This window comes from Triplophysa dalaica, chromosome 3, assembly GCF_015846415.1.
Source record: "Triplophysa dalaica isolate WHDGS20190420 chromosome 3, ASM1584641v1, whole genome shotgun sequence".
Lineage (NCBI taxonomy): Eukaryota > Metazoa > Chordata > Actinopteri > Cypriniformes > Nemacheilidae > Triplophysa > Triplophysa dalaica.
This window is the reverse complement of record NC_079544.1, coordinates 28,590,494-28,603,327: the sequence shown is the minus strand read 5'-3', so window position 1 is coordinate 28,603,327 and position 12,834 is coordinate 28,590,494. Positions and strand designations below refer to the sequence as shown.

The following is a 12,834-nucleotide window of genomic DNA, read 5'->3' as shown; positions in this document are numbered from 1 at the left end:
GTGAGTGAGTGAGTGAGAAAGAGAGTGAGACAGAACGATATAGGAGTGATCAGTGAGAGAGAGTGAGACAGAGAGATATAGGAGTGATCAGTGAGAGTGAGACATAGGAAGAATGAGTGAGAGGAGTGATCAGTGAGAGTGTGTGATAGATAGAGGAGTGATCAGTGAGAGTGAGTGAGTGAGTGGGTGAGTGAGTGAGAAAGAGAGTGAGACAGAACGATATAGGAGTGATCAGTGAGAGTGAGACATAGGGAGAATGAGTGAGAGGAGTGATCAGTGAGAGTGAGTGATAGATAGAGGAGTGATCAGTGTGAGTGAGTGAGTGAGTGAGTGAGTGAGTGAGTGAGTGAGTGAGAGAGAAAGAGAGTGAGACAGAACGATATAGGAGTGATCAGTGAGAGAGAGTGAGACAGAGAGATATAGGAGTGATCAGTGAGAGTGAAACATAGGGAGAATGAGTGAGAGGAGTGATCAGTGAGAGTGTGTGAGAGAGTGAGATAGAGAGATAGGGGAGTCATCAGTGAGAGTGTGTGACAGATAGAGGAGTGATCAGTGAGAGTGTGTGAGAGAGTGAGACAGAGAGATAGGGGAGTCATCAGTGAGAGTGTGTGACAGATAGAGGAGTGATCAGTGAGAGTGAGAAATAGAGAGAGAGTGTGTGAGAAAGAGAGAGTGAGTAAGAGGAGTTATCAGTGAGAGTGTCTGAGAGATAGAGGAGTGATCAGTGAGAATGAGACATAGAGAGTGATCAGTGAGAGCGAGTGAGTGAGTGAGTGAGTGAGTGAGTGAGTGAGTGAGTGAGTGAGAAAGAGAGTGAGACAGAACGATAGACGAGTTATCAGTGAGAGTGTGTGAGAGATAGAGGAGTGATCAGTGAGACGTAGAGAGAGAGACAGAGAGATAGAGAAGTGATCAGTGAGAGTGAGACATAGAGAGTGAGTGAGTGAGTGAGAAAGAGAGAGTGAGACAGAGATAGAGGAGGATCAGTGAGAGAGAGTGAGACAGAGAGAAAAAGAAGTGATCAGTGAGACATAGAGAGAGTGAGTGAGAGAGGAGTGATCATTGAGAGTGTCTGAGAGAGAGTGAGACAGAGAGATAGACGAGTCATCAGTGAGAGTGTGTGAGAGATAGAGGAGTGATCAGTGAGACGTAGAGAGAGGGAGTAAGAGAGAGTGATACAGAGAGATAGACGAGTCATCAGTGAGAGTGTGTGAGAGATAGAGGACTGATCAGTGAGATGTAGAGAGAGTGAGACAGAGAGATAGAGAAGTGATCAGTGGGAGTGAAGCATATAGATGGAGAGAGAGAGAGAGAGAGAGAGAGAGAGAGAGAGAGAGAGAGAGAGAGAGTGAGAGGAGTGATCAGTGAGAGTGTGTGAGTGAGAGGAGTGATCAGTGAGACGTAGAGAGAGAGACAGAGAGATAGAGAAGTGATCAGTGAGAGTGAGACATAGAGAGTGAGTGAGTGAGAAAGAGAGAGTGAGACAGAGATAGAGGAGGATCAGTGAGAGAGAGTGAGACAGAGAGAAAAAGAAGTGATCAGTGAGACATAGAGAGAGTGAGTGAGAGAGGAGTGATCATTGAGAGTGTCTGAGAGAGAGTGAGACAGAGAGATAGACGAGTCATCAGTAAGAGTGTGTGAGAGATAGAGGAGTGATCAGTGAGACGTAGAGAGAGTGAGTAAGAGAGAGTCATACAGAGAGATAGACGAGTCATCAGTGAGAGTGTGTGAGAGATAGACGAGTCATCAGTGAGAGTGTGTGAGAGATAGAGGACTGATCAGTGAGACGTAGAGAGAGTGAGACAGAGAGATAGAGAAGTGATCAGTGGGAGTGAAGCATATAGATGGAGAGAGAGAGAGTGAGAGGAGTGATCAGTGAGAGTGTGTGAGTGAGAGGAGTGATCAGTGAGCGTGAGAGAGACAGAGAGATAAAGAAGTGATCAGTGAGAGTGAGAGACAGAGAGATAGAGAAGTGATCATTGAGAGTGAGACAAACAGAGAGAGAGAGAGAGAGAGAGAGAGAGGAGTGATCAGTGAGAGTGTGTGAGAGAGAGTGAGACAGAGAGTTAGAGTAGTCATCAGTGAGAATGTGTGAGAGATAGAGGAGGATCAGTGAGAGAGAGACTGAGAAAGAGAGATATAGAAGTGACCAGTGAGAGTGAGACATAGACAGAGTGAGTGAGTGAGAAAGAGAGAGTGAGACAGAGGAGGATCAGTGAGAGTGAGACAGAGAGATAAAGAAGTGATCAGTGAGAGTGAGAGACAGAGAGATAGAGAAGTGATCATTGAGAGTGAGACAAACAGAGAGAGAGAGAGAGAGAGAGAGAGAGAGAGAGAGGAGTGATCAGTGAGAGTGTGTGAGAGATAGAGGAGGATCAGTGAGAGAGAGACATAGAGAAGGAGAGAGTGAGTGATAAAGAGAGTGAGACAGAGGAGGATCAGTGAGAGAGAGCGTGAGTGAGTGAGAAAGAGAGAGTGAGACAGAGGGATAGAGGTGTGATCAGTGAGAGAAAGAGAGAGTAAGACAGAGAGACAGAGAGATAGAGGAGGATCAGTGAGAGAGAGACATAGAGATAGAGACGGAGACAGAGAGATAGAGGAGGATCAGTGAGAGAGAGACATAGAGAGAGTGAGTGAGTGAGTGAGTGAGTGAGTGAGAAAGAGAGTGAGACAGAGAGAGTGAGTGAGAAAGAGAGAGTGAGACAGAGGGATAGAGGAGTGATCAGTGAGAGAGAGAGAGTGAGACAGAGAGATAGAGGAGTGATCAGTGAGAGAAAGAGAGAGAGAGTGAGAAAGAGGGATAGAGGAGTGATCAGTGAGCGAAAGAGAGAGTGAGAAAGAGGGATAGAGGAGTAATCAGTGAGAGAGAGAGTTAGACAGAGAGATAGAGGAGTGATCAGTGAGAGAAAGAGAGAGTGAGACAGAGAGATAGAGGAGGATCAGTGAGAGTGAGACATAGAGATAGAGATGGAGACAGAGAGATAGAGGAGTGATCAGTGAGAGAAAGAGAGAGTGAGACAGAGAGATAGAGGAGGATCAGTGAGAGTGAGACATAGAGATAGAGATGGAGACAGAGAGATAGAGGAGGATCAGTGAGAGAGACATAGAGAGAGTGAGTGAGTGAGAAAGAGAGTGAGACAGAGAGAGAGTGAGTGAGACAGAGGGATAGAGGAGTGATCAGTGAGAGAGAGAGAGAGAGAGGGAGAGAGAGAGAGAGAGAGAAAGAGAGAGTGAGACAGAGAGATAGAGAAGGATCAGTTAGAGAGAGACATAGAGAGAGTGCGTGAGAAAGAGAGTGAGACAGAGAGATAGAGGAGTGATCAGTGAGAGAAAAAGAGAGTGAGACAGAGAGATAGAGGAGGATCAGTGAGAGAGACATAGAGAGAGTGAGAGAGTTAGAAAGAGAGTGAGACAGAGAGAGAGTGAGTGAGACAGAGGGATAGAGGAGTGATCAGTGAGAGAGAGAGAGAGAGAGAGAGAGAGTGAGAGAGAGAGAAAGAGAGAGTGAGACAGAGAGATAGAGAAGGATCAGTTAGAGAGAGACATAGAGAGAGTGCGTGAGAAAGAGAGTGAGACAGAGGATCAGTGAGAGTGATGTTTAGTTTTCATGTTTCTAGTGTTCAAGGAAATGCATGTTTTACACACTCCAGTAGAAGAGTGTTCCATGTGTGTTGTAGTAGACACTTGTGTAAACAGAGATTGAGTATAAAGCCATACACACAACTGCCTGAGCTGTAAAAATACATGAGCCGATGTTGTCCTGAAACTCACCTGCAGAAATCTGGAATGATGACAGTGAAAGTGGGTCTGAAGCTCTGCGTCTCACAGTCGCATCTTCATAACAAGCACCAACATTTCTGTAAAAAATCATAATGCAATATTTGGTTAACAAACTGCTTGAGAGAAAATATTTAGGAGCAATGATGGTAAAAAGACGTTTCAGAAGAACAAAAAAATTGCTAGAGGTCCAGTAAATGAACCCTCCTTACCAGCCGAGATCCGGACAATTAAATACCTAAAAACAGGAATTGATGGTTCCCTTTCTGTCTGTCTCTTAACATTATGTCAAACCAACAGATACCCCTTTTCCAACAGAATGAACCGGGTGCTGGTTCGGAGCTAGTGCTATTGCTGGTTCAGAGCTGGTTCCACTGGTGAACCTGCTAAAAACCGGTTTGCTTTTCTATTGGTTAGAGAGCCACAAGGGAGCAAGATCATACATCACTGACTACCATCACTAAGCGACTCCTGCGGGCGACTGGGCTGAGCAGCCATGCCCCTATAGGCCGGGTGCCAGCTGAGTTATCTACCACATAAGTCTAACCGGACCTAGTGCTCCAGACGTAGTATCCTCCAGCAGTTCCGTCTGGTGTATCCTAATGGTTGGTTCCCACCTTGGTAACCCATGACCTTGCCTAGGTGGACCGTGCCTAGGTGGACCTCCACCTTGCGGTACTGCCTTCTGTCCGCACATTCCTCCCATGAGTTCTCCCTTTCCGGCGAGAACATGTTGGTGTCTCCACTTTAATCCTCCTTACGGTAGGAAGTGGTCTCTGTAGCGCGTTCCCCCAGTGAGGAAATAGCGCTTACCCAGTGGCCCTTATGGTGCCGGGCAGCTTCTACCTGTTAGAAAAACAAGGCCTCCACCCAAAGTCGAATGAATGCAGCACGCCATCCCCTTTTATACCCGGATATCCAGGGGAGGAGTCCGGCATGCGGGTAAGTTTCTTCAAAGTGTCTATGTCTAACGTTAGTTTCATAATGCTGTTTGAGGTTTCCACTTTTAACAACCACAACAGACTCCGAGCAAATGAGAAAAACAGGCTTCAAGCATGTCGTTTCAGGAAGAATAATTGCAAATATCTCAACCAATTCATCTCAGAAAAAATAGTTTTCAGTGTCAACTTTTCTGACTTTTGAAAAGGACAGTTACATCTACAGTATATTATATCAATAATATATTTGGTTGTTATTTAAGATATGTTGAAGAATCTTTATAAAAGAAAGAAAATGTATATGATATACATAAGATTTTGTTGACATTTCATAAGATGAATTTCTGAATAACTTGGTTTTACTTTATTATTGTAAAATAAAATAAACTTGACCTTGATTGGGAAATGTGAGTTATTTTTAGCTTAATGACTAGATTTTGACATGTATATATAATGCTACTATAAATACTACAATATGAAACGTAAAACGTCATGAACCTTTGGGGTTGCACATCCGGGTACAGTAGGTGGCAGTGTGAGAGAAACAGAAACATAAACACATGCACGTGGCAACGTCTCGTAGAGCCAGTGCCGAAGTGCAATAGGATTCTCGTGAGTTTCATCAACACACACGTCCAGACTGTTATTTCTGTAATACCTTCCCTAAAGCAGCACAGCACAAATGAGGGAAAAGATGGAGACTGTTTGGAATCAGTAGTGGAGGTTTCACTGTTATCCTGGACTTGGATTGGTGGCGGATATAACTGCCGACTCTCGTCCTCATGCCTCTGGCCTAATCACAGTCATGCAGATATAAGAACACAGCATACATGACTACGAGAGAGATATTGCATTACTGCACAACAACACCATCGGTACATTGGAAGACGACCGAGCAGGCTTTTCTACACTCAAACATGTTCATTTGTTATATTTTGAAACTGCATAACAAAAAAAGGGAAGTTCAGTGAAACAACATCTACAATTGTAGATTGTTCAAACAATCTACACATGCGCTGTTCTCCGCCCTTGCCTCTGTACTTTTGAAGTGGTGCTCCTATTCGTGCTAGAAAAATGTCAGAAATGAAACTTATAAAAGTTGTGATCCGTCATGATCCTGTTGTTCACCGCATGTCACAGGAGAGACTGCTCAATGCTTGTGAGTCGTGTCACTCGTGTCACACGTCATGTGACTCCTGCTCTGGGCTGACACAACTCGTGCTGGATGAAACAGACGCGTGTCACTTCATGTCTGTAGGGTCTGTTCCCCACCGAACTACATTTATTCTAGAGATACTTTTTCACAACATGCTACTTGAAGTTTATAAAGGTAGAAAAACCATTGGGTCTATGGACAGTCGCCACAGAACCCAACCTCTGTTTCTGCATGAGTGTGTGTTTTATCTGAACGGGGCCTTCAGACAGACCGCAGAAGGTCGGGGAACCACAGGTGCTTTGAATGGCCTAAGACCGCCCAGCATGTGACTGACAGGTAAAACAACCAATCATGTTTTCGTCTTGTGCCATGTCATGTTTAGGGGTGTAGTAATGAGCCCTCTGTATCTGTGTGGGACAGGTGCACACTCTTTACCGTCCGTACTCGTGAATGATTCTCACCATTGTGGAGTTTTGTATGATGAATGTTGATGTCAAAGTCTGACAAGTTTGACATTTACTAGCCAGAGCACTCACACAAGTCATTGTTATTCAACACAACTGCTTTTACTGTCTGACCATTGTCACAACACTGCTTGTTTTCTTGTTTTCCAGTAAAAATGTCTTCAAATTCTTGAATCAAGATGCATTTACTTGATGAGAAAAATAACCTAAGAAAATAAGTCTTTTTTTTAGTCCAAAAATAAGAAATTTCAGTGAATTTGTGCTTAAAACAAGCCAAAAAAATCTGCAAATGGGGTAAGAAAAATAATCTTGAATTGAGTGAGTTTTTTGGTTTGTTTTAAGCATCTATAGTCATATTTTTTGAGTAAAAACAAGATGTATTTCTTAGGTCAGTTTGCTCATCAAGAAAATGCATCTTGATTCAAGAATTTGAAGACATTTGTACTAGAAAACAAGAAAAAATATAATTTTTTGCAGTGAAGGACAACTCCAACTTTATTTAAACATCTCTTTATCGGCGCTCAAGTGTTGTTAAGTGTTTTCCGTCAGCATCACATTTACATTTAGTCATTTAGCAGACAATTTTGTCTAAAGCGACTTACAAAGAGTTAGGGAGTAACAAGCGAGATGTGATACAGGAGCCATAATACATTAGATTTCAATACAAAGTTACTGGTTTCAACTGAATTTTTTTTTTTTTTCATTTGTTTGTCAAGTATTCACAGAAGAGATGGGTTTTAAGTGGGTTTTAAGTAGTTTTTTAAATGTTGTGAGAGATGTGGTTGAACGGACAAAGTTAGGAAGAATGTTCCACCAGGAAGGAGTTGTGAATGAGAAAGAGCGGGAGAGCGATTTACTGCTCTTATGGGAAGGCAATACAAGCCGCCGCTGGTTTGCTGAACGCAGGGATCTTGATGGGGTGTAGGAGTGCAGGAGAGTGTTGAAGTAAGCCGGTGCAGATCCAGTGATAGTCCTTTAGGCAAGCATTAGTGACTTGAATCTGATACGGGCTGCAACCGGTAGCCAGTGGAGAGAGATGAAAAGGGGAGTCACGTGAGCCCTTTTGGGCTGTTGAAAGACGAGGCGTGCTGCTGCGTTCTGAACCAGCTGAAGTGGTTTGATAGCCTTTGCAGGAAGACCAGAAAGGAGAGCATTGCAGTAGTCCAACCTTGAGATTACCAGGGCCTGGACAAGGAGTTGTGCCGCATGCTCAGTGAGATAGGGTCTGATCTTTCTAATGTTGAATAAGGCATATCGGCATGACCGTGTTGTCTTTGCAATGTGATCATTGAAGGACAGTTGTTCATCAAATATGACTCCGAGGTTCCTGGCTGTTTTGGAATGGGTGATTGTGGTATTGCCAAGATGGATGTTGAAATCGTGTTGGACCGTAGGGGGACTACCGGAAACACGAGTAGTTCGGTCTTGGCAGGGTTCAGCTGGAGGTGATGCCCTTTCATCCAAGCTGAGATGTCCTCAAGGCAAGCTGTAATGCGAGCTGCTACAGTGGTATTGTCTGGGTGAAACGAGATGTAGATCTGGGTGTCGTCAGCATAACATTGACACGCATGTGTCTCATGCTCTTCTGGATGCGTGTTTTAGACTGATGTGAAAGTCAGAAATTTGATGAAGAAATTCATTGTTTTTGTTATTTTGCATTCAAACAGTATTCTTCTCGCTTTGAGTTTGTGTTCTGAAGATGAACGAAGGTCTTACGGTTCTTGGATGACTTGACATGTGTATTCTTGGATCTATGTGTATTTCTTATTCTTAAGTGTATTTAATCATTCATATTTGACTGTGTATTTTATTCCTTTCTGTTCCACATAAGGTTCAATCTTATGACGTGTGTAATTACATTTACATCATTTACATTAAGTATTTTAGGAGACACTTTTATCCAAAGCGACTTACAAGTTGGGTAAACAATGGAAGCAATTGGGTCAAACATTCGAACAACAGAAAGCATAAGAGCAATAAAAACATCTCTCACAAAGCCTTCTACAGTGTACAGAGCTAAGCTTAGTTTATCTAAGCATTCTTTTTTTTCTAGAAAAGATATATAAATCAGAAATGATCAGTCAGATGCTGACGGAAGAGATGTGTTTTCAGCCTCTTCTTAAAGATGGGGACAGAATGTGATGTCTTCACTCGTACAGATATAATATGTTTGATATGATAGCAGCTGTTGAAAGTGATTCTGGTGTAAGGGCTGCATCTGATGCTTTCTGTCACGAATGGCACTTGATATTTCAGACATGTTCTTTATGATAATGACAATTTTCTCACATCCTACATGCACGCTTTTTAAGAATGGAAATATTTTCTTTTAATCGAAGATTTGAAATGAACACAAATAATTAAAAAACATATTTTTAGTGCATTATGTTTGAGTGTGATAGATCTTGGGTCATTGGACAGTATCCTCACCTGTCCGGACAGTAAGATGTGTCCGACTCAAGCGGAGAAACCTCATCCAACATCTGACGGTGGTTCAAACAAATGAGAATTCCCAGAAAAACACAAAGCACCAGACACGACACAATGTAGCTCTGCCTGTCAGACACCTGTCAAACACAAATCCACACTGTCATCCTGTAATGATGTCAAATGAGACAGATCCTGCAGTGATGTGATGAATACCTGGGTCTGTAGTTGACTCACACTGACAGATAAAAGAAGAACGAGGTGAGAGACGTTTTCCAGCTGAGTGTGTAGTGTCTGGATAGACTCCGTCTGTTTCAGGTCCTAGAACACACAGGACAAACAACACTCAACATGTTGGCTGTACTTGTACTTGTTGTTGTTCACTTGGCTTTCTTCTGAACCCAACAAATCATTTGAAAATGTTTTCTGTAAAAGTCTGAGAGTCATTCATGAGTAGGGTTGGGTACCGAGAACCGGTTCCAAATTTCAAAGAACTGGGGATTCGATAGGACGCGCGCATTTTGGTTCTGTTATCGATTCCTGACTTTTTCAATCACTCGTGAACGGCAGTGAACATTTTCTGTCTGCCAGGACCTGCGACAAGGACCTTGAGCCTGCCTGATTTGTCCCGTATTTGACTTTGCATTTCCTATTTATTGACTGCTCCACGGATCTCACCAGTGACTGATGCAGCAGCAGCGATCAGGACACTCACATTTACATTTATGCATTTGGCAGACGCTTTTATCCAAAGCGACTTACATTGCTTCATCCTATACATTTATACTAAGTTATCTGCAATGCCCTGGGATCGAACCCACAACCTTGCGTTGTTAACCGCATGTTTGAGGCTAATGGCTCGACGCGCCTTGATGAAAGCCCTGTGTGGGACTCTCCCTGTGACGCTAGTGTCATGAAGGAAAACTGTGATATGTCTAAACTCACAGCACGATGATTTTAACCTCCCGATCTTTCCCAGCCAGACTAAAGGTGGGAGAGTTTTAATCGTTCACACGCTCATGACTGCTGACACACTGGAGCTGTGTTTATTAAACATCTGAAGATGTGAGATCCTCTTCATATCATCTCAGATCGCTCATTTAAGTGACTTCTGTGATCATTTCACAATGAACATTAATTCTTTTGTACTGTATGAAAAACACTGCATTTACATTTTAAATACACATCTGAAATGATGACAAATGTCTGTAGAATTAAGATTTGTCAAAATAAAAGTTACTTTAAACTCTTTCTCCGCTAGCCTTTTTTTACGTTGCCAGCCAGCACCAGGGTTTTTTAATATTTTCACCAAACTTTAATGGCTCACAGTACATTTTCTGTAAAGAATATATGGACAAACAATATGAAAGAACAGACACTCTGCATTTAAAAAACATAAACCATATTCTTCTATCGTCATTTGTTCTTTGTTATCACTTCTTAGATGTGGGTAGGTTTCTTCAAAAATGCATCACTTTAATTAAACAGCTGAGATAATGAATGTTTTTTTTGTCAAAGTCTTCACCCAGATTAGACTCACTTTTTTCAAAGTGTGTAACAGCGCCACCTGCTGTACAACAGAACAAACACCGATTTCTAACTTGTCTTTGGCAGAGAACGATTGATTTTTAAATGACGAGATTACGAATCAATGGCGGGGAAAGAGTTAAGAGAAAGAAAAAAAATGCTATTCAAGTTGAGCAGAGAATTGAACGTGACGCACAGATGAAGATGGCGTTAGATGCCCTTCAGAACTGTTGATCATCACACAGGAAAGCACAAGCACCGATCATGGATGTCTGACCTGTTCCTCTGCTATTCTGGAGGTATTCTGCAGTGTTTGGAGTGTTTGGTTAAAAGCTCTCTGCATGTCCTCCATCTGTCTCCTGTACCTGCACAGACCAATAAACAACCATGACACAAACTCCTTCAACACTGACAACACCACTGCACGTGTGAGACTGACCTCTGGCTCAGCTGCTCCAGGTATCGTCCGCTGAGCGACATGTTCATCTCCAGGACTTTAATGCGATTGTTGAGTCTCATGAAGACGGACTCTTTCTGACCGGAGCCATGCGATGGAAGGTCAGCAGTGGTCATCTCCAGCATGGTGACGTCATCTAATAGCTCGCTGCTCTGTGAGCCGTCCGTGGCACTGCGGGTGGGTGTCCTCTCGTCTATGGACGAGTTCGGCGCTGGACCATCCACCGCGGCGAGTGAAGAGGAAACCTGCGGAAGTGACGGGCTTGACACGACGAGGACGGGTTTCTCCGGTGTGAGCCGGTCAACACTGTCTTCAGTGCTCACAGACGCAGCTTCAGCTTCCACGGGATGCGTCAGCTCGCTGGACGCATGCAGATGATCTGAAGGCTGGAGAATGGAAGACGCGGATTCCAGGCTGGATTTGGTTTGGGAGTTTTCTGCAGATTTCTCGGCGATTGAGGCCAAGTTTTGTTTTGTGTCTGGAGAAGATGAGATGGGTTTCTGAACGATGGACCGAGACAAGCTACGCTGTAGAAGATACTCCCAGAGAGAGTGAGCACGTGTACAGGACCTCTGAGAGACAGTCACACAAGACGATTGGTCTGACTCTTCGTCACCTGACAGCAGACGGACGATGGGATGATCCGCTGAAGTCTCATTCACATGGAGTCCATCAGACACCACAGACACTGATCTGAATGAAGGAAGCAGAGAGACATGATGACACAGACAGAATCTTCACACTGACCCTCACAATGAGTCCCAGCTCTTCTTGTGATCAGTCCGCAGGCATCATTAATTCGTGTCAACTGCTCATCTCAGTCTGGTGAAGTGTGCTGAGCATTAGCTGACTTTACTGATGACGGAAAGTACTACAACCCTTCACCTTCCCTGAGCTAGTCATGTGTCAACCCAACACTTCAATGGGATATGTTTAACTTTGATAAAAGCACTTCATCACAGTAAAGCTGTGACTGAAGGCTTCATCTTAACATCATTCGGAACCTTCTTTGATCTCATGTTTTCAATGTCTTGTATGTTCAATGTTTAGGGTTGCACGGTGTACCGGAGGGAACGAGACGTTGTGTCGAGAACTACTATAGAAAAGGCCAATGAAATTTGGCGAATGAAATTTGCATGCCGGTATAAAAGGAAGCCGGCGTGCAGCATTCATTTACCCTCGCCACGTAGGACGTTGGCTAACACCAGGTTTACGCGCAGGTTGTTAACCCTTGCGAAGGTGTTTGGGTGTAGCCCAACCTGCAGTTCACAGATGTCTGCTAGGGAGGCGCTTCTGGCCAGTGCCCAGGAGGTAGCTATTCCCCATGCGGAGTCCGACCCAGGGCCCGTGCCTCCACCTTGGTCGCACGTAGAGCGGCGTCAGTGGTAGCACGGAGATCCTGCATTATACCCGGGTCGGCCTTACCTTCGTGGAGCTCTCTCAATGCCCTGGCCCGGCAGACCTGCAGGATGGCCATGGCATAGAGAGAGGAGGCAGCCTGGCCCGCGGCAGCGCGAGGCTTCGGCACCACTCCTACACGCCTTGGACGGTAGGCATGGCCGATTCCCCCAGGTGGCAGCCGTCTGCGGCACGGATGAACCACAGCCGCACGTTCCCCCTTATGCCACCGCCGGTTGGGGGGCGTTCAAAAGAGCGAATCGGGGTGCGATCGGCCCGTGAGTACTTGGCTGGCGGGTTTACATTCGCAGAGGACCCCACATCACTAACGCTGCTAATACAGGCAGACTTCGGGGCCGTAGCCACCGATGTCACGGCCCGGGTAGCAGACGAAATGGTGGCTGGTTCCCGTAGGAAAACAGCCACCCGTGACCGCAACTTCTGAATGACAATCTGCCCGCAGTGCGGGCAAGATGTGTCAACGATCGCTGCTTCAGCGTGCTGGACGCCCAGAAACTTAACACAGCAATCGTGTCCATCCCCCTCCTCGATGAGGGTGCCACACCCAAGAGAACAGCGGGACATGCCGAGCTGGAAATTGCTCAATCCTGAAAAGGACCTCTTTAGAAAAAATCTCTAACACCTCTGGAACCACGGAGACGCCCAGGGGAAGGTCGCTGCAGGTAAGGA

The 12,834-nt window shown here is 44.6% G+C and overlaps 1 protein-coding gene across 7 annotated transcripts in view; it reads right to left on the bottom strand.

Annotated features, from left to right (window-relative positions):
- LOC130417271 (SUN domain-containing ossification factor-like) overlaps window positions 1–12,834 on the bottom strand; it is a 43,227-nt gene that overhangs the window by 1,338 nt on the left and 29,055 nt on the right. For all 7 annotated transcript variants that reach the window (XM_056742692.1, XM_056742695.1, XM_056742693.1 and 4 more), the window contains 5 exons: window positions 10,729–11,439; window positions 10,567–10,654; window positions 8,979–9,083; window positions 8,766–8,902; window positions 3,772–3,857 (listed from right to left, as the gene is read on the bottom strand). In XM_056742692.1, coding sequence (XP_056598670.1) covers window positions 3,772–3,857; window positions 8,766–8,902; window positions 8,979–9,083; window positions 10,567–10,654; window positions 10,729–11,439 — 1,127 coding nt within the window. The remainder of the gene's footprint in view (window positions 1–3,771; window positions 3,858–8,765; window positions 8,903–8,978; window positions 9,084–10,566; window positions 10,655–10,728; window positions 11,440–12,834) is intronic.